A 21,152-nucleotide genomic window follows, 5' to 3' on the forward strand; every position below is an offset into this window, starting at 1 on the left:
AAATTTTCCAGTGGTTATATAGAACATATCACACTCCCATAATGCTACCAAACTTAATAATGTTTTTTGCTTCAGCTGATCATTTATTGGTTTTTATTTTCTCACTTTTAGACCACAGCAATGAAAAAAATAATGTATTACAATATGCGTATAAAAACTGTTCAGAGGCATCTTCATGAAGACCTTGAAAAATTGAATGAACGAAAATGCAAATTACAGAAATTGCCAGAAGAAAGAATAAAATTATTTAGCTTTGTGAAAAAAAATGTAAGATTCAGTATTGTAAAATTTTAGTGGCCATATCTTCAGAAAACTGGTGATAAGACAGCATTATCTTTTAAATTTTATATGTATGTATACACATATAGAAATAATATTTTTATTACTACTTCCAAGTTTGCTTCTAAACCTTTGATTCCATTTGCTTGACCAAGCTTCGTTTTGTGCTTAGAAATCTACAACTGTAAAAAGGTAGAGGCTTATAAATTTATAAATGTTTTAAAAAGCTGTGTAATTCAGTATGATTCCAAAAGTTATTGAAATCTATTAGAGTTTATTTCAGCTGTATTTTTATTAGACATATTCAGGCTGTGCTCAAAATTAATTTTTTGGTCTAAAGTGCTAAAATTTCCCTTTAATAATACTTTTAAGGTATTAAAACCAGATGAGAACTTTAAAGCAAGCTGTACTTTGGTAGTTACATTATGTGTGCTTTTTTTACTTACAGTAAATTGGATTTCCTTTACCAACAGTAGGCTTTGAAAAATGAAGGATTATTAACCTCAAAATAGAACTTTTTATATATAAGAACTTACTGTATTTTTATAAGTAAGAAAATATAATTATTCTACAAGTGTTAGAAAAATAAATTATTTTGGGGGGTAGGGGAATTGGATTCTTAGTTTACACTTTACCAAAAAAAAAAAATGCCAGTGGGGAGAAAAAAAGAACTAAATTAAAAATGAAAAAACATGAAAAAAACTGAAGAATATATAGATGAATATGGTTAACTGATCTCAGCCTGCCAAATAAAAGGAATACTAGAAATAACAAAAGAACAGAATGTAGATCTGATTGCAAAAAATAAAAGTAAAATGCTTTGGTACTAAAAAGGATCATTAATAAAAATAAACAGTTTTCAGCAAACATGATGGGGGCATCTGGCTGGCTCAGTTAGTAGACCATGTGACTCTTGATCTTGGGGTTGTGAGTTCGAGCCCCACACTGTGTGTAGAGATTACTTAAAAATAAATCTTTTTAAAAAACCACGATGGACAACCTTAGAATAGGCATTCATAAATAAACAAAACAAAAAGCAAATATTCAAATAGAAAAGCTGAGCAAAGTACATAAGCTTCTGTTTCACAAAAGAAGAAATTAAAAAATGACTAAGATTTGAATGAAGAGCTTAACTTGGTTATTAATTTCCAAGTGTGAATTAAGATAACAAACAACCATTTTCTCCTATAAAATTGTCAAAGTGTAATACGTGACAGTACTCAGGCTAGTGAAGATGAGTGTGACCCTACTACACCACCAATGAAATGTAATTTGGGTCATATGTATTCACAGCCTAAAAAATGCTTGCAGCCTTTGACCCAGTAAACCTACTGGTAGCACTCTGTTCTAAGGATTTGGATAAAGTTTACATACATAAGATATTTATCACTACACTATTAATAGCAACAAAAAATTGGAAACTTACCTAATTGTTTAACTAAAGAGGAAGAATTATTCATTCTTAAGGTAGAGTAGTATACTGCCATTAAAAACCAAGTCTTTTAAATATATTTAATGCTCTTCCTAAAATAAACGTGCTTGAATTAATAATATAATAGATATCCTTAAAGTGAAACATTAACATTTATTTTTGGATAAGAAATGAAACAGTATATGAAAATCATTTTATATCTATTTTTGTGTACAAATGCATGTATTAAGGAAAATCTGCAAATGTGAAAAATAATACCTGTAGATTAGATAAACTATAGACATTTTTAAAAATATGCTTGATTTGCTGGATATAGCCATTATAGAGGTGAGGACAGATAGTCAGTAAATTTCTATTTATAAAAATCTCTCCAATGTATCTTGAAATCCTACAAAGCTGGGGTTAAGGCAAGGCAAGTGAGGTACTCACTGCAGGCCCAAAATTAGAGTGCTAAACACCTCAGTAATCACAATAAATCATATCTAATGCAATATTTTTTAAAAAATACAAATGAATGTCAAAAAAGTCCACTATGAACAAGAAAAAACAATCAAAATTTAAATAAAAACATTGCCGTGCTGAGCCATATATAGGAGACTGAGGCAAGAGGAAAAATATGCATCTCAATATACATCTTTTATATATTTTCTATGGTTGATTTTTTCCCAGAATACCAAAGTACTTAAAAAAAATACTGAAAAATTGAAAAGTAGGTGTGATAAATATCACATTACCTTGAAGTTTAAATATTTTATTTATACCCAAACAAGTATTTGTTGTAATTTTACTTTGGCTTTAATAGAAGGAAGCCCATCACTAATATTTAAAAATCAATTTCTTTGCTTTTCTCATTTCAATGAAAAGAACTGCCATGTTTGAAGTATTTAAGAATGTCCTTTGGTCAAAAGAAATTGACTGACTAAACTTGCACCAAAGTTGTAATTGCACGTTTGGCATGTTTTTATGCGTTTGGCCTATTTATTACCTAAATTTCTATTTTCTTTATTTAAGTTAACTATATATTTCATAATTCCACTAAAATGTTTTGCTCTATGGCACACTGATTTCAACAGCTGGAACGGGAACTTGCGGAACTCAAGGGATCTGGCAAAGGGCACAGTGATAGATCCAATAACAATAAAGTAGCTGAACTTGAAAAATCAAAGAAGTGTGAAACTGTCACAGAAGAGCCAAATCTTCAACAGAAGATACTGACCAAACTAAATGCCTTGAATGAAAGGGTAACATTCTGGAACAAAAAACTAGATGAGTATGTTTTATGAATTGTCTAGTTCAAATTTGAAACATGAGAGGATAGAATGTTCTAGGCTATCAGTCGAGCTCAGTTCTCTTCCTCAGGGGTGGAAAGAATTATGAAGTAAAACACGGAATGTGTTTCTAGTCCCATTCCCAGCAGAGATAGACATCATTGATTCAAAGCCGACATACATAGTTTTTTACAGAGGCAATGCTTAATTAGGCACAGCAAACTTCCCCCTAGTGGCTTCTTGTCACATCACTGCTCTAGTGTCTGCAAACTAAAAATAGAGCTGCTACTGATGGAGAAACTCACCACATAGACCTGACTGAGCAAAGCACATACATAGTTGTCTGGAGTCACGTAGAAACAAACTCTGGCTGAGTTTCAACTAGACATATAAAGCAGAAGATTTAGTAAGGACCAATAATTTTTTATTTACTAGGGCATTAAATGGATAAAGTTAGTTTGCCCTGTAAATACTACTACTGCTCCTACTACTGCTTCTACTACTGCTACTAACAGCTAACACTTGTTTCTTACTCTGCCAAATTCTTTGCTAAGAGCTTTGTATGTATTTTGCATAGAATCGTCAAAAAAAAAAAAGCCTTTTCAGGTGTAGGTACTGTTAATATTGCCATTTTACTGAGAAACCGCAGCATCAAAAGATCTGCGAGCCATAAGCGGCAGAGCCAGGAGAGACTTCTAACCTTATTGCCAGAAACAGAATGTCTTTAACTTGGTTTAACTGTTAACACCAAGCTTTCTGTACCCATTGACAAACGCCTTATATTTTCATATCAGCCTTTTTTTTTTTTAAATCTATTTTAACTATAATTTTAATGTTGTGATATTTAGGTTTTTCTAATAACTTAATTTTTCTCTTAAATAGGATTGAAGCAATTTATCATGTTGAAGTAAAACAAAAGAAGAAAAGCCATGGCTTATGGATCCCATTTTTGTTAATTGAGTTGGAAACTGTGGGAAATATCCACTTTGAAGAAGGCACTCGATCTGATGACTGGTAAATCTGTTTGAAACTTAATTACAGCCTTAAAAATAATTTTAGGTGCTTAGGGGTGCCTGGGTAACTCAGTCAGTTGAACATCTGACCCTTGGTATCAGCTCAGGTCATGATCTCATGGTTCGTGGGTTCGAGTCCCGCGTCAGGCTCCATGCTGTCAGTGCAGAGCCTGCTTAGGATTCTCTCTCCCTCTCTCTGTGCTCCTCCCCCACTCATGCTGCCTCTGTTGCTCTCAAAATATTAAATAAACTTTAAAAAAATAAATAATTTTAGGTGCTTAGGATCATCAGCTAAAATATCAACTTATAAAGTCTTAAAATGTCAAATTTTCAAAACACTTCTCATATAGAATGTTCATCTACTGAAGAGTAGCTGTTACCTATTTTGCCACCAATATGTTTTTCTGTTTACATAATTGCTGTGGGCTAATCTTGAGAACATCCTAATGATATTTCATTGCTCTTTACCCAATTTCCCTTAGCCCAAGAGCCAGAACAAATTTTTTTACGTTTATGGCCAACTATTAATTTTATATATGTTAACCTGTTCATTTCTTGACTGGACGTGGCCCTGGATTCTGAATATTGTGTGAGAATCTACAATAGAGAAGGAACGCAGGAGCAGGATTGGCAACAGCAGGTCTCAGACACTGGGGGAGGCACCACAGCAAATTTCCTGGGGGTCCATAGTCAAGGTCAAACCAGTTGTCTAGAGCTGGCTAGAGTCAGGGTGCACATGGACTCTGTGAGTTGAAATAAGGCATACACTTAAAAACCAGGAATTTGGGTTAAAAGTCCATTTAAGCACAAATGCAGAGAGCCACCAGAAACAGGCAGGAAACGGGCATACACACTTCGTAATTGAAGCCTCCTGGTACAAACAAGGAAATGGCTGTGTTGCCTCAACTTGAGGGTACAACTTAGAAAATGATTCTGAAGGAAGGAAGGAAGGAAGGAAGGAAGGAAGGAAGGAAGGAAGGAAGGAAGGAAGGAAGGAAGGAAGGAAGGAAGGAAGGAAGAAGGCAGGCAGGCAAGCAAAGGTTTGCAGCAGAAAATATCACTAATTATAACTTCCACATTTCCGTAATCATTTCCTCAAAACTGGGGAGCTGTGAACAAGCCAAAGCTTGCCCTAGAACCCTAGAGCATACTGCGAATTTGGGTGTGTAGAGAGAAAGCAGGAAGCACGTAAAGTGATTGAATGGACTTAATCCAGCATCCCAGAGGATTGTATTTGCAGTCAGTGAAACACCGACTTTTATGGAGTAAAATGCAAAATTCGTATTAACTTTTTATATGTTTATTTTTGAGAGAGACAGAGACAGAATGTGAGTGGGTTAGGGGCAGAGAGAAAGGGAGACCCAGAATCCAAAGCAGGCTCCAGGCTCTGAGCTGTCAGCACAGAGCCTGACACGGGGCTCAAACTCACAAACTGTGAGATCATGACCTGAGCCGAAGTCGGATGCTCAACCGACTGAGCCACCCAGGCGCCCCTGTATTAACATTTTATAAATAAAAATATGTAATTGTTATGAATTACTTTAAGCCATGAGAAGTTCTGCCCAAGTGAGAAATAGACCGTTTAAAATATTTTCTTTTGTATCAGTACATCAATGGCCCAGCAGTTACCACTATTCACTTAACCACAATACTTGATTTTTATGTGCAAAGATATAAAGGGGATTCATCCCATTTCCCATATAAGCAAATAAAGGCCTTGATTTTTCAAGTACAAAAATTGAATGGTGTCTGTCTGCAGGGTGCATGAAAAATTTTTCAGTCTTTCATTTATATTCACTCAACCTAAACAGATTTGTTTATTATTATTTCCGTTTCTTTTTAACTTATTGCAGAGTAGTCTCTTTACAAAACAAGTAGATGATAAGGAAAAAATACATAAAAGCAAAATGACTAAAAAGCCATTAGGTAACTATGTCAACCTGATAGTAAATTAGCTTGATGGATTTTGATAAGCATTAGCAATTGTTTACTTGGCTTTAGTAATAACAGCCTTGATCCATTTTAAGAAGAAAATCAAATCTACATTGGCAGAATTTGAAGGATTGTTTTTTTACAAACTTGGCCACCTTAGCTGTGATTTTTTATGGATACTATGAAATAGCTCCTGGGGCGCCTGGTTGGCTCAGTCGGTAGAGTATGCGACTCTTGACCTGGAGGTCGTGAGTTCAAGCCCCACGTTGGGTGTAGTACAGTGTCTGCATATAGCAGGTACTTGGTATTTGCTAATCAATCAGTAAAGATAACTAAATGATTTCCTATGTGGTCCCTGCTGGCACACCTCCTCCACAGAGAGCACTGTGGAAAACAAAATAAAAGCCTTTTGTAGCAACCTGTTATTTTCCAAGTGATATTCAAACCTTTCACCCCAATATTCAGTGGGCTTCACCATATGGTGTTCAAACCATCCTACTACTTTTCCAACCCCTCCAGAGTCAGCCAAACTGCGTGTGCCTCACTGCTCTTGGGACATACCTGGTGCACCACCGTGGTTTCCTCTGTTCTGCTTCCTTCACCCAGAATACCTTACATCCTTGCCCTCACTCTCTATCATTGTCTGTCAAAACTTACTTTATCTTCAAGGCCAACATCAAGAGCCATCTTTTGTGAGGAATACCTTTGTCATCTTTATCAGATTAGTCATTATTATTATTCTCTTCGAATCTTCACAGCACTATGTTGCATCTCTCCTATCTTCTACTCGGTTATAATTTTGCCTATGTTTGTCCCATTACTTTTCTGCTCCATTTGTTTATAAACTCAGTGAAGATAGAGACTGCATTCTTATTCATCTTTGAATCTTTTCTATTGTGTTCACTTGCTCAGCATCCATCCACTGGGTTTCTACCATGGGCCAGATTCTATTCTAGGTGCTAGGGGTAAAAGTTACAGTTCCTGCTCTCATCCAGGCTGCCATCTGGTACGGGAGACTATGGAAATGAAGCAGTACTAAATTCTGGGATAATTGTTGGTCTGGAGAAGAATGACATTCAAACCAGAATGGGGGTGTAGAGAAAGTTTTTGGAAGTGGGGACATCTGAGGGAGATACTTCGATCTGAAAATTGAGGGACAGATAGAAGTTAACTATACACAGAATTAGGGGAAGGACTTGCTAAGCAGAGGAAACAGCATGTGGTGAAAAGGTATGGAACTATTATAATACGTTTGGAGAACTACAGTATTTCCACATGACAAAGGCCTGATCATTAAAGCGCACCGCGAGCTGGTAGTTTGAATTTCGCCCTTAAGTCTTTGGGACCCCTTGAAAGAGAGGTATAAGAGATTTAGATATTATTTTATATAAGTTCCTACAGTTATTATTTGAGGTTCAGACTAGAAAGCATATATCTCAGGTCAGTAATGAGATGCTGGCCAGTGCATGTAGCACGTTACCAACAATACTATGAGAAGTATCCTCTTCTATGAGGAACTGATAATACGGAGTGTCACAGTACTTCCTAGTCAGTTATAGGTTTGGTTCTCCCTCCTCTAGCAGTATTCCGGCACTCTGTGAATGATGTCTTCTCATCTCCAGCTTGACCAGGTGATTTACTGAATGGCTTTAGTTCTCTGATTCCAGATAGCACAGAGCCCATGTCCCATTAGCACGGGGGTTCCCAGTCTCCAGGGCTGTAAGAATTCTATGTGAAGAAGGGCTCAGCTACTGAATTTCCAGGCAGAGAAAAGCTCTATGAAAGGATTCCACTTCATGGAGTTTCCTGTGCCATTCTTAGTTCTTGCATTCCTGGGAACTGAACTAGAAGCTAGGTATTGTCCATTTATTGCTTCTATCTATTCTTGTTTACCCTTGTTACTATATGACAAAACTTTATCTAAATAAAATGCCTACAACACTTTCTATCAAAGTATAGTAATAATAAAAATAGAGTGCAAGTAGTAATTGGAGCTTCAGTGGTTCCAGGATGTATTATGTAGGAGTGACTTGGACTGATCAGGCCCAGACAGTGATCCCTCTATACATGAGCCTGGAGGTTTCCCACTCCTGGTGATGATGTAATTATTTATCCAGACCTCCGAACTAATTAGCAGCATCAGCTGGTTGCCACACTACTTATATGTATCTGTCTCCTAACAGACTGTGACCTCCTCCGGGAATGGTTTGGTTTGGGCAGCTCACTTTTCAACTCCAAGGGAAGAGTAATTGGGCAGCTCTTAGCTGCACTGGTTCAGTCTTCGCTAGTGAGAAAGGCAGACACTCTAAATGAGTTTGTCCCAGGGAAAGACCACCCACCAGGAAGCTCACCTCTGTGATCTTAGCCCACACTCATGCTCAGGCCTTTGTTGATATTGTATGCCAGTGAGGACCAGACATCTCATTACAGGTAAATGTATCCCATATAGGATCACTTAGCTTTCTTTTCAAATTGATCCATTTTATTTTATTATTATTATTTTTTAATGTTTATTTATTTTTAATAGGGAAAGGAAGAGAGCACGAGCAGGGGAGGGGCAGAGAGGGAGACACAGAATCCAAAACAGGCTCCAGGCTCTGAGCTGTCAGCATTGAGCCCAACGCAGGGCTCGAACCCATGAACCGTGAGATCATGACCTGAGCTGGAGTCAGATGCTTAACCTACTGAGCCACCCAGGTGCCCCCAAATTGATTCGTTTTAAAATCTCATCTTAGTCCAAATTCTGTGCTACTTTAAGATAGGGCATGGCCCAGTAAGGGCAGTAGAGAGCAGATGAGCACTTCCAATACATTTTCTTGAGATCTTCCCATAGTTGGCCCCTTCTTCTCCTTTTCTTCACTCAAATATCTTCTCTGAAATATCTTACCCAGATCTATACTCAGTAGCCCCCACTCCAGTCCTTACCCCAAACTTCTCTTTCTTCAAAGCACTTGTCAGTTTAGAAATGATTTTATTTATGTATTGTTTACTTTTTGGCCAACTCCTTATAATATAGGCTCTATGAGAGGAGGGACCCTGCCTCTTTCACTTCTATATCCCTAGTTATGAAGTTATTGGCAGTAGTCCAAATGAGAGATGATGATGATTTGGAAAAAAGTAACAACAGTGATGGTGATGACATAGGGTTATAATCAGGATATTTTAGATGTAGGGCCAAAGAGATTTGACCAAAGAATTGGATATTGGTGAGACAGAGAGGAGGCAAGTTTCATTCCTGGGATGTTAACTTAAGCTACCAGTTAGATGCTGGTACCATATACTGAGATGGAAAACAGTCAGAAGGAGTAGGCTTAGAAGCAGGTGATGAATTAAGTTTTAGAGGCCTATTCCATGCGCAAGTGAACATACCAACTAAGCAGTTGGATGTTCAAGTAGGGGTATATCCACCTAAATTGGGTAGAGATAAAGTCTGAAAGTAAAATGTTGGAATATATCCGTATATATAAAATATATATATATTTTTTCAACGTTTATTTTTATTTTTGGGACAGAGAGAAACAAAGCATGAACGGGGGAGGGGCAGAGAGAGAGGGAGACACAGAATCGGAAACAGGCTCCAGGCTCCGAGCCATCAGCCCAGAGCCCGACGCGGGGCTCGAACTCACGGACCGCGAGATCGTGACCTGGCTGAAGCCGGACGCTTAACCGACTGCGCCACCCAGGCGCCCCTAAAATATATTTTTTCTATATATTGCCAAGGGACCAGATGAAATCACCTAGGAATAGTATTCATGGAAACAAAAGGAGCACCCAAGACTTATTCCAGGTGCAGTCCAACATTTAGAAAGCTGCCAGAGGAAAAAGAATCAGCAAAGAAAACCATTAAGGAGCAGCCAATAAGAAGAAAGCCAGAAATATATAGTTTCACTGAAGCCAAAAAACAAAGTGTTTCAGTAATGAAGGATTACTCAAGCAACATGTCTTTCAGTCAAAACACATATCTAATCATTAATAAAAACAACTCTTACTTTTATGTTTCAAAGTTTAACATCTCTTTTATTGATTAAGTGTGCCCAGTTTGGACCAAAGCAGAGCTATGATATGACAGTGTATCTTTAGCAAAAAATATAAAATATGGGTTATAAGTTTTATTATATGTAACTTAGTGTTCTTCAACGTTTTAAGGACAATGTGTTCTTTTCTTTATATATATTCTGTTTTCCCATATAGGTTTAACTCCTGCTATGAACTAATTCTCTCACGTTTTTGTACCTGGGACTTCAGGCCATATGGTATTACTGGAGTGAAAGTAAAACGTATCATCAAAGTTAACAACCGTATTCTGAGACTAAAATTTGAAGAGAAACTCCAGAAGTTTCTTGACAACGAAGATATGCATGATTCAGAGTAAGAAGTTAAATTCCGTAAGGAACATTTTTACAGAAGTCTGATTTTATTTTGTAAAAGAGTCATTCTGATTTAAAAGCTTACAATATTGGAGTGCCTGGGTGGCTCAGTCAGTTAAGCGCCCAACTTCAGCTCAGGTCATGATCTCACAGATCATGGGTTTGAGCCCCGTGTTGGACTTTGCTTGGAGCCTGCTTGGGACTCTCTCTCCCCCCACCCTCTCTTCCCCTCCCCTGCTCGGTCTCAATCTCGCTCTTGCTCTCTCTCTCTCTCTCTCTCTCTCTCTCAAAAATAAACATTTTTTTTAAGTTCACAATATTCAAAATATGCCTTGTTAGTAAATATTTCCTTTTCATGCATCTCCCTTGACGAGGATGACATCATAGTTTACCCACACTGAGGCCTTTTTTGTTTTTTAAGTTTTCATTTGTCCATTTTGAAAGAGACAGAGAGAGAGCAAGCAGGTGAGGGGCAGAGAGGGAAAATCCCAAGCAGGTTCCTCACTGTTGCCACAGAACCTGATGCAAGGCTCGAACCCACAAACCTTGAGATCATGACCTGAGCCAAAGTCAGACGCTCAACCAACTGAGCCACCCAGGCGCCCCTGGGGCTCTTTTTGAGACTGAGGGGGATTGGAGACTTAGTAATGACACTGATACATTCACTGTAAATGGGAAATATCCAGGGCAAGATATATGATTGTCTTATCTATGGCTAAGCTCTTTTGAAATCAATTCTCAAACTTTTTTTGTCTTAATTATTCTTAAGGAGCTATCGAAAGATGCTGGAATGTCTTTTTTATGTTTTTGATCCTGAAGTTACAGTGAAGAAAAAACATCTGCTACAAATACTTGAAAAAGGATTCAAAGACAGTGAAACGAACAAGGTAGCATAAATGTCATTCAGAATAATGCTTTCTTCCTAATGAATAAAGCCCTGCCATTGGTTAGACAGGGCTTGGTTCTCAATCCTTTTATTCATATTTATAGCCAACTTCTGCTATTTCACAGAAAGCTTGGTGCTACAAAGTATAGCATCTTCCTTCTTTGGATTATACCAGAATAAGTCCATCAATTAATTTATCTGCCTGACTATCTAATATTTCTAAGTATCCTATTTTCATGCTGTGATCCTTTTGTTAATGATCTTGAAATCTATTTCTGTAATCTCTTTTAAACACTCTAGGGTCTTCTCCATCTTGAAAAAAAAAAGTCCATTCGCTGAACACTGCTATTCTTTCTGGTTGTCATCCTGTTTTTCTTTCTCTCTTACTGCCACCACTTCTTTATTTTCTACTTCTTTGTCTGCACCTTGCTCCCTGGTCACTCTGAGCTCCGAAATATCCAGTCACCCTTTCTCTGTCTTCTGCTCTCTTGCTGAGGCAGCTGTAACACCCTGTTATACAGCAGTGCTCCCTCACCCTTTTCACATCATGGCGCACACAAAAATGATAATGTTGTTGCATTTAAATCCTGGCTTTCCTACTCAGGAGCTAAGTGACTTCACCTCTATGTGCCTTTTTCTTCCTATCTATAAAATGAAGGTAATAATAGTATCTACTTCACAGAGTTGTGGTTAGGATTTAGTGAGGTATGCATTCAAAAGTTTTTGGATACTGGTACACCACTCCATGTTCATAACAACATTATTCATAATAGCCAAAAAGTCAAAACAACCCAAATGCCCCTCAAGACACAATGGATAAACAAAATATGATATAGCCATTCAGTGGCATACTAGCCATAAAAAGGATTTAAATCCTGATCCATTCTGATCCATGGTTAAACCCTGAAAGTATTATACTAAGTGAAAAAAGCCAAACACAAATTCACAAATATTGTATGATTCCACTTATATGAGGTACGTAGAATAGGCAAATTGGTACAGACAGAAAGTAGAATAGAGGCTAGCAGGGGATGAGGATGGAAGGATAGGGAGTCATTATTTAATGAGTTCAGAGCTTCTATGGGGATGATGAAAAGTTCTGGAAATGAATAGTGGTGATGGTTGCACAACATTGTGAATGTACTCCATGCCAATGAATTGTACACTTAAAAACGGTTGAAATGGTAGTTTTACTTCATGTACTTTTTACAGTTAAAAAAAAAATCACCAAAACAGCATTCCAGCCATTCAGTGGAGAATGGATTGGAGGGAGTAGGAGCTGATGGCAGGAGGTTACATAAGGCGGATACTGCAGCAGCAGGCCAGAGGGACAGTGGCTTCAGCAGGCTGGTGTGGCGAAAGTGCCCTTATGTACTTTCTGGAAGAGAAGAAAGAAGGAGGCGAGGAATAAAGGATTTGAAAAAGTAGAGTGGAGTGCTCAGGGTGATTCCAGAGAACTATGAACCATCATGGACACGAAGGTTGGCAGAAAGATGAGGCTAACATTTCTGTGTGTTTCCTGCTTGCCCGACACTGTGCCTAGCGCCTTATCTCCTGCCGCTCCTTTAGGAGATGCGGTATCTCTAATCCTTCAAACAGCCGGCTATCCAGTATGGTAGCCACCACCTGCATGTGACTGCTGAGCATTTGAAATGTGACTAGTCAGAATTGAGATGTGCTAAAAAGTTTTAAATAAATCTCAGTTTTGGTATAGAAAAGAGATTATAATTTCTTATACTGATTACATATTGAAATGATGATATTTCAGATAGGTTACATTAAATAGAATGTATTATTAAAATTGACCCAGAAAGTTCTTGGGACCAGTTCCTGGCACATAGAAAGATTTTTGGGGTTTTTTTGTTTTGTTTTGTTTTTTGTTTTTTGGGCTTTTTAAAGATTTTATTTAAATTCCATGTGCCATACGGCTCCGTAGCGCAATGGATAGCGCATTGGACTTCTAAATTCCATGTGCCATACGTATTAGTTTCAGGTGTACAAAAGAGTGATTCAGCACTTCTGTTACAGGTCCCCGTGCTCATCACAAGTGCACTCCTTAATCTCCATCACTGACTTTACCCATCCCCCTCCCCACCTCCCATCTGGTAACCATCAGTACCGTCTTTATAGTTAAGAGTCTGTTTCTTGGTTTGCCTCTCTTCCCCCACCCCATGTTAATTTGTTTTGTTTCATAAATTCCATATTAGAGTGAAATCATGTGGTATGTCTTTCTGTGACTGACTTATTTCATGTAGCATAATACTCTCTAGCTCCTATTATTCAGCCATAAAAAAGAACATAATCTTGCCATTTGCAATGAGGTGGATGGAGCTAGAGAGTATTATGCTGCATGAAATAAGTCAGTCAGAGAAAGATAAATACCATGTTATTTCATAGAAAATTTTAAAATAAGATTTACCATTATTCTCTGAAGTATTTGATACTATTGTCTGCTCTTTCCTTTTAGAAACTCCCCTTTGGCATCCATAATATTACACTAATGTTATTCTCCTATTTTTCTAATTGTCCTGTCTTTGTTTTCTTTTAATTCTTCCTCTTCCCTCTAAACATGAGAATACCACAAGATTAAGGCTTAATAATCTTGTTTTTCTCCACACATGATCAATTACTCTCATTGTTAAAATCTTAGAAATGGAGTATAAGTGGCTAGAAAAATCACTGTGTAGCATGTAGATCTAATAAACCATATTTTTTATGCTATTATGTGCACACAGGAAATAAAGATAAATGTTTATGTACTGCATCGTTTAAGAGGTGGGATAAGATTAAAAAGCATGAGTTGTGTAAGCAGTTTAGAAGACAGATTTGGCTTAGGTTGGCAGTGACTTTGTAAGCAGAGGGCTGGCTTACATCATTACTCTCTTTGATGCCCAAGGACTTGGTCAATAAACTTAAGGAGTATCATTTATTCCACTTGGCTTTCTCCAAAGTGTACGTCCTCAGCCAGCCCACCTCCTGCTCTCTGCTCTGACACCCGCAGCTGCCATTCCTATGTGATTAACCGGTTTTATCTCCTTCTACAATATGTCTAAAACCAGCCTTTAATATTTTGTCCATAACCAACTCTCTCCTTGTCTTATTTCTACCAACAATGCTGTCACTCTCCACTGACCAGGTTCAAAGCTTTGAAATTATATCCAACCACTCCCTTTTTCATTATCCCTGTATCTAATCATTTACCATTTGTAGTGATTCTTCCTTTACCATATCACTTTGCATTCTTCCTTTCCCTCCCTGTTCCTATTGCCTGCCACCACTTAGAACATTCCCTCTAATCTTTGCCAGTAGTTTCCTAATAGGCAACTCTGCCCTTGGTCTTCCCTCTATTCCTTCCACCTTTAAAAGGAGAGACAAATTAATCTTTCCTAAAACATTATTTTCATAGCACACACTGCATTGTTCTCATGATGAAAATCCTTCAGTATCTTCCCATTACTCATGATAATGAAGTTCAAATCCCTCTGCCTTGCACTTAAGGCCCCTCAAAATCTAGCTTCAACCAGACTCCCTGTTACCAAATACAACAAATATCCCAAATGAAGTATGTACTTTCTTTGTGATTCTCCTAAACATACCTCAGTGCCATGCCTCCTTTTGATGAAATGATCTTCCCTACTTTTTTCTTTTGGCAAACTTACCCTTCAAGTCTCGACTTAAGGACCTCCTCCTTTGCGAAGGCTTTCCTGAGTTCTCAGATAGTAGGATCCCTTTTACCTAGTTTACAGGTTTATCAGAAAATCCATTAAAATGGAGAACTAGGGGTGCCCAGGTGGCTCAGTTGGAAGAGCATGTGACTCTTGATCTCAGGGTCGTGAGTTCAACCCCACATGGGGTTAGTTCACTTAAATAAATAACACTTAAAAAAAAAGGAGAACTTTAAATAAATTACTTAAGGAACACTTTAGCAAACTTAACATATATGCTGCTGAAGCGAGCACCCCTTTAGCAAACTTAAAACATATAAACTTACATTTCATTCATCTATCTTTTTACATAGGGCCAAAGCCTCTGAGTATGAGGTTGAAACTCCTGATAATCTTTCTTACATCAGACCATAACCATATTACATATTAGTTTCAGTTTCTTTAAAGTTGAGCATGAACTTGAGTGCAAGAATCAATCTAGTTTTAGTTTGTATGCTCCCCCTTGCCACCACCAAACTTTTATATTTGCCTCATCTACACATGCTGTAACAGAAGCTTTTAATGATTAGTCTCTACAGAATCTTACCAATACTTTCCACTTATTTTTCATAGAAACAACTCTCATCCTTGTTCATGTTTCATTGTTTTATTTCATGTGTATAATTTCAATAACAAATACAACTGGTATAAAACATTTAGGAACAAAATTAACCGACTTTTTGTAAGCATACAACACAGCTGGGGAGAATAGAAGTACATCAGTTTTTTTTTTTAATTTTTATTATTGAAGTATAGTTGACATACAGTGTTATAGTAGTTTCTGGTGTACAACACAGTGATTCGACAATTCTATACATTACTCAGTGCTCACTAGAATAAGTGTAGTCACCATCTGTCACCATATAATGTTACTAACAGTATCATTGACTATATTCCCTATGCTAGTATTTTTTAAAGTACCCTCTTATCCTTGAATTGTCACCATACTGTGGGGTTTAGAAAGGATGGAAAATACTGCTTAATCCTGTGAGTCAGTTAACGGAAGCTGGTTAAGTGGCAATCAGTGGCAGTTGAGAATTTTATTGTAGCACATTTGTTATACTAAAATACAATTGGGAGGAGTTAAGATGACAGAGAAGTAAGCTGTAACCTCAAACACAGCTGTATCTAGGTTAGGTCACTTGAACACCCAGGAAATCGATCTATGGAGTGGCAGAAGGATCTCCACGGCAATCATGGTGTGCATCTCTCTACAAGACCTTGAGGACAGGGACTTTCTTTAGAGATTCCTAGTGGAAATCTGATTAATGAATGATGGATAGTTGAATAGATGGATGATAGTTGAATAGACAATCGTACCTGTTTCTATACCTTCATATGCTTTCTCCTCTTAAAAAGACTTTCCTTTAAGATTTCTGATTATTGGAATTATGTCTAATCTTTAAAGCCTAGCATTGATCCCTAACCTCTACAAAGATGGTTCTTAAAAACATTTCATTTAAAAAAGGAGATCTTATTTGACACATCTTGTGATGGTTTGTATTTTTTTAATGTTTAATGTTTATTTATTTATGTTGAGAGAGAGAGTACACAAGCATGAGCAGGGTAGAGGCAGAGGAAGAGGGAGAGGCAAATCCCAAGGAGGCTCCATGCTCAGCGTGGAGCCTGACACAGAACTGGATCTCATTGGATCATGTGACATCATGACCTGAGCCAAAATCAAGAGTTGGACACTTAATTGATTGAGCCACGCAGGCACCCTGTGATGGTTTGTATTTTTAATTACTGGGTAAAGCTTCCATCTTCCCCCCTCTTCTTTTCTTTTTTCCTTTTTTTTTTTTTACATTTTCTGATTCTTTTTGTTGTTATCTATTTATTTTTTAAATCATTTTATTTTTTAATTGTAAGTATACTCTTTAATCCCCATTCACTATTTCCCCCATCCTCCCACCTACCTTCCCTCTGATAACTCTCAGTTTGTTCTCTATAGTTAAGAGTCTGTTTCTTGGTTTCTCTCTCTCTCTCTTTTTCCTTTGCTTGTTTATTTTGTTTCTTAAATTCCACATATGAGTGAAATCATATGGTATTTGTCTTCCTCTGACTGACTTATTTCACTTAGCATTATACTCTCTAGATCCATCCATATCACAAGTGGCACGATTTTATTATCTTTTACAAATGAATAATATTCCACTGTGCATACATACCACATCTTCTTTATCCATTCATCTATTGGGGGACAGTTAGGCTGCTTCCATAGTTTGGCTATTGTAAATAATGCTGCATAAACTTGGGGGTTCAAGAATAATTTTGAATTAGTGTTTTTATTTTGTGTATGCAAATATCCAGTAGTATGATTACTGGACTGTAGGGTAGTTCTCTTTTTAACATTTTGAGGAACCTCCATATTATTTTCCACAGTGGCTGCACCAGAGTGCATTCCCACCAACAGTACAAGAGGGTTCCTTTTTCTCCACACCCTTGCCAACACTTGTTTCTTGTATTGTTGATTTTAGCCTTTCTGACAAGTGAGGGGTGATCTCTCATTGTAGTTTTCATTTGCATTTCCCTGATGATGAGTGATGTTGAGCATCATTTTATGTGTCTGTTGGCCATTTGTATCTCTTCTCTGGAGAAATGTCTGTTCATGCCTTCTGCCCATTTTTTAATTGGGCTATTTGTTTTTTGGGTATTGAGTTTTATAAATGCTTTATATATTCTGGATACTAACCCTTTATTGGGTAAATCATTTGCAAATATCTTCTCTCATTTAGTAGGTCGCCTTTTTGTTCTGTTCATTGTTTCCTTCGCTGTGCAGAAACTTTCTATTTTGATGTAGTCCTGACAGTTTATTTTTGCTTTTATTTCCCTTGCCTTAGGAGACACATCTAGAAAAATGTTGCTATAGCCAATGTCAGAGAGATTACTGCCTGTGCTGTCTTCACCATCTTCCCTCTCTCACTTGAGAACCACGACCAGGCTATAGCTGCACAATGCCACGTACACAGCTTGTATCTAATGAATAGTTAGTGATGTTCATTGGAAATCTGATAAGGTTATATTTACTGGGATGTGGAATTTATGGTAACATGAGCAACATTTTAGTATTTATATTTTAAAAACTTCTTTGGGGGGGGGGGCACCTGGGTGGCTCAGTCGGTTGAGCATTCAACTTCGGCTCAGGTCATGATCTCACAGACATGAGTCTGAGCCCTGCATCGCGTTCTGTGCTGACAGCTCAGCCTGTCCCTCTTGTTCTCTGCCCCTCCCCCACTCACACTCTGTCTCTCTCTCTCTCTCTCTCTCTCTCTCTCTCTCTCAAAAATAAATAAACATTAAAAAAATTTTAAAACCTCTTTGGGTAACAGCTTTTAGTAAGAAAAAGTAAATAAGCAATTCAGCATTTATAGAAAACATATTTTTTAGATAATTTGGGTACTAAGATTAAACTTGTAATAATTTCAAAACTCTGAGATAGTGACAAGGAGAAGCAGACCTGAGTTCAAATTATGACTTTGCTAATTTCTACTTCTGTCCTTGGATAGATTATATAATCTCTCTTAGCTCTAGGTTTTCTACTACTAAAAATAGAGATTTTATTTGTTCTTCAGAGCTTTCATAGCAAGTAATATGAATTTTAGAGTATTACTGTATTTCTTTTTTGTTGTTGTTGTTTATTTCTTTTGAGAGAGAGAGTGAAAGCATGAGTGGGGAGGAGCAGAGAGAGAGGAGAGAGCGAGACTCCCAAGCAGGCTCTGCACTGTCAGCGCAAAGCCTGGTCCAGGGCTCAAACTCAGGAACTATGAGATCATGACCTGAGCTGAAGTTGGACACTTAACCAACTGAGCCACCCAGGCACCCCTGTATTACTGTTATTTCTGATAAAACATTTTTAAGAAATAAATCTAGTCCCAATGCAAACTAAAATTTCCATGCATTAGCACAATGAGATGTATCTGGAAAGCCACATAGATTATTAAACCAAGAACACTATTTATACCAAATCTTTATCCATGTATCTATACTTACCTATATCTCACATGTAAGTAAGAACCTACAGGGTTTTCTTTTTTGGAATTTACATGATTACTAGTGGAGTATCATTGAAAATGTGTAAGACTATAGCTCCTGCACCACACAGTGTTGTCAGTCCTGACTCTGGCTGCTTTTACAGGAACGAATACTGTGTATCACTTTTCGTAAACCTATTTGCATGTAAATTTAAAGCATATTATATAAATGGCCTTACAGAATGAAGTTGCACCTGAAAGTTATCTACTGCTTTTCAATGAATCTAGCCTTTTTTTTTTTTTGCCTAGACACATAAACATAAACTAATAAGCCATCTGTATTGAAGCTGAAATACTGTCAGTTTTATAAAAATACTCAGCTTTGTTTTTTCTTTGCAGCTGCCTCTCAGAAAAGAAGCTGTTATTCTCGCTAACAGCCTAAGTATGTGTGAGTGTCCCAGAATTGAATTTCTGCAGCAAAAGTACAAAGATGAGAAGAACTCTCCTGAGCAGGAGCTCTTCAGGCATGGTAATACAAATGTATGGTATTTCTGAACTTTTTAGTTTTAAGCCTTTGTTAATTATTTTCATAACATTTTTAATACTTGGCTTTATCAATCAGGAAGATTTTCCAGAAACTATTTTATTTAGTATTTACCAGTGTAGTGAAATATGACTTTCTGATCTGTAACTTTACAACTTATGAACAAATACTTACTGATTATTGTGTCAACACTAATAGAATGGGACTCATTTGTTACTCATATTTAATCCAATTTATATGAAACAGGCTGCTTTTGTTCATTCGAGGGCCAAGCCAAGCCTAGGGTCCTCCTACTCCACCGCCATCTTAGTTCCTTGCTGTCTACGTTTGTTCATTAACTTGTGTCCTAAAAATAAACTCAGTATATATGCATGTCTCTCTCTCTCTCTCTCTCTCTCTCTCGCTCTCGCTCTCGCTCTCTCTCTCTCTCTCTCTCACACACACACACACACACACACACACACACACACCACCCCAAATTCATAGGAAAGAGAAAAGAGAACTTGGCACAACTATGCAGTAATCATCATGCCAAGCACTTGGGAAGGCAGGACTTAATCATTTTAATAGATGTAAGAAAACCTGGTTGCAAATCTAAAACTGGCTAGAGACAAACTGTAGTGTACAGATTTCTTTATAAATTGCCTCATAGAAGATAAAATTTTGGTACTTTATTCACAATGATCAGTACTTTATTTGCATCTTGAATATATAGATAGATAAAAGCATATGAGCCAATTTGCAGGACACTTCTGGGAGAGGTCCCCTTGTAACCACAGACTGGGGAAAAGTCCAGCTGATTAGGTCCTCTTGCCTCACCCTTCCACTGTTCATGCTTCAGTTCCACCAGTATTATGGAATGTTTACTACGTGTTAGGCACTTGGTAGTAGTATGGATATAGTCTTTACGAACCAGACACAGTTGCTCCTTTATGGTATTGACAAATATTAATAAGCACACAAATAAATGTAAAATTAACATTTTCATAACATAACAATTTCATAACAAAGATGAAATGTTAGTGCATATTACCAAAGAATATATAATACGGAGAATTGACCTGGTCAGGAAGTAAGGGACACCTATTCTTTGGTCTCCACTATACACCTACTGAAGACTGGGCAGTCAGAAATTTGGTTAAATTAGGTCTATAAGAGTGATATTCTAGGTTCCAGACTAGAGCTCTGCTAGGATTATTCATGACAAACTACATGTGTCTTGCAGCCTTTCATTCAGTTAATGATAATCAGAAAATTAAGCAGATAATTGAATATAGAAAGAACTCTTTATTAAAAAAAAAACATTTGCTTCTTTTTTCTCATGCTCTTCCATTCCCATCTTAAGAAACACCTCATCATGTTTTTCTAGATCCTTCTGAAATGTTTCCCAAAACAGTTAGGTTCTTTCAGCTTGCATTCTGTAACTCGTATAGTGTAAAAAAAGTCATCTCAATGTTTTGTCTAGTGATTACAAGTTACACTATAGGATTCAGTGACTCCTAGACATCCTTAGGATTGAGAGAATCCAAAGGTTTCTTAGAAATCTAAAGGGAAAAGAAATGTTTATCCATTTAGTACACATGTATTGAGTGCCTCCCATGATCTAAGTGATGTGCTAGGTGCTGATGATTCAGAGATGAATTTTTACCCAGTTAATAACAACAAAAAGTTTCTTACTTCAAATCACTTGATAAAAAACATTGCTAACTTATTTTCTTTCCTTATTCCTTTTCTGTAAAGCTTTGCTTTAATCACA

At 37.2% G+C, this 21,152-nt stretch overlaps 1 protein-coding gene across 10 annotated transcripts in view; it reads left to right on the forward strand.

The window, feature by feature from the left end:
- The window catches only part of LRRC9 (leucine rich repeat containing 9), a 120,793-nt gene that overhangs the window by 23,866 nt on the left and 75,775 nt on the right, over positions 1-21,152 (forward strand). For all 10 annotated transcript variants that reach the window (XM_045059993.1, XM_019833075.3, XM_019833074.3 and 7 more), the window contains 6 exons: positions 112-267; positions 2,785-2,981; positions 3,862-3,993; positions 10,116-10,292; positions 11,061-11,178; positions 19,252-19,381. In XM_045059993.1, coding sequence (XP_044915928.1) covers positions 112-267; positions 2,785-2,981; positions 3,862-3,993; positions 10,116-10,292; positions 11,061-11,178; positions 19,252-19,381 — 910 coding nt within the window. The remainder of the gene's footprint in view (positions 1-111; positions 268-2,784; positions 2,982-3,861; positions 3,994-10,115; positions 10,293-11,060; positions 11,179-19,251; positions 19,382-21,152) is intronic.

The sequence above is a fragment of the Felis catus genome, chromosome B3 (genome assembly GCF_018350175.1).
Source record: "Felis catus isolate Fca126 chromosome B3, F.catus_Fca126_mat1.0, whole genome shotgun sequence".
Classification (NCBI taxonomy): domain Eukaryota; kingdom Metazoa; phylum Chordata; class Mammalia; order Carnivora; family Felidae; genus Felis; species Felis catus.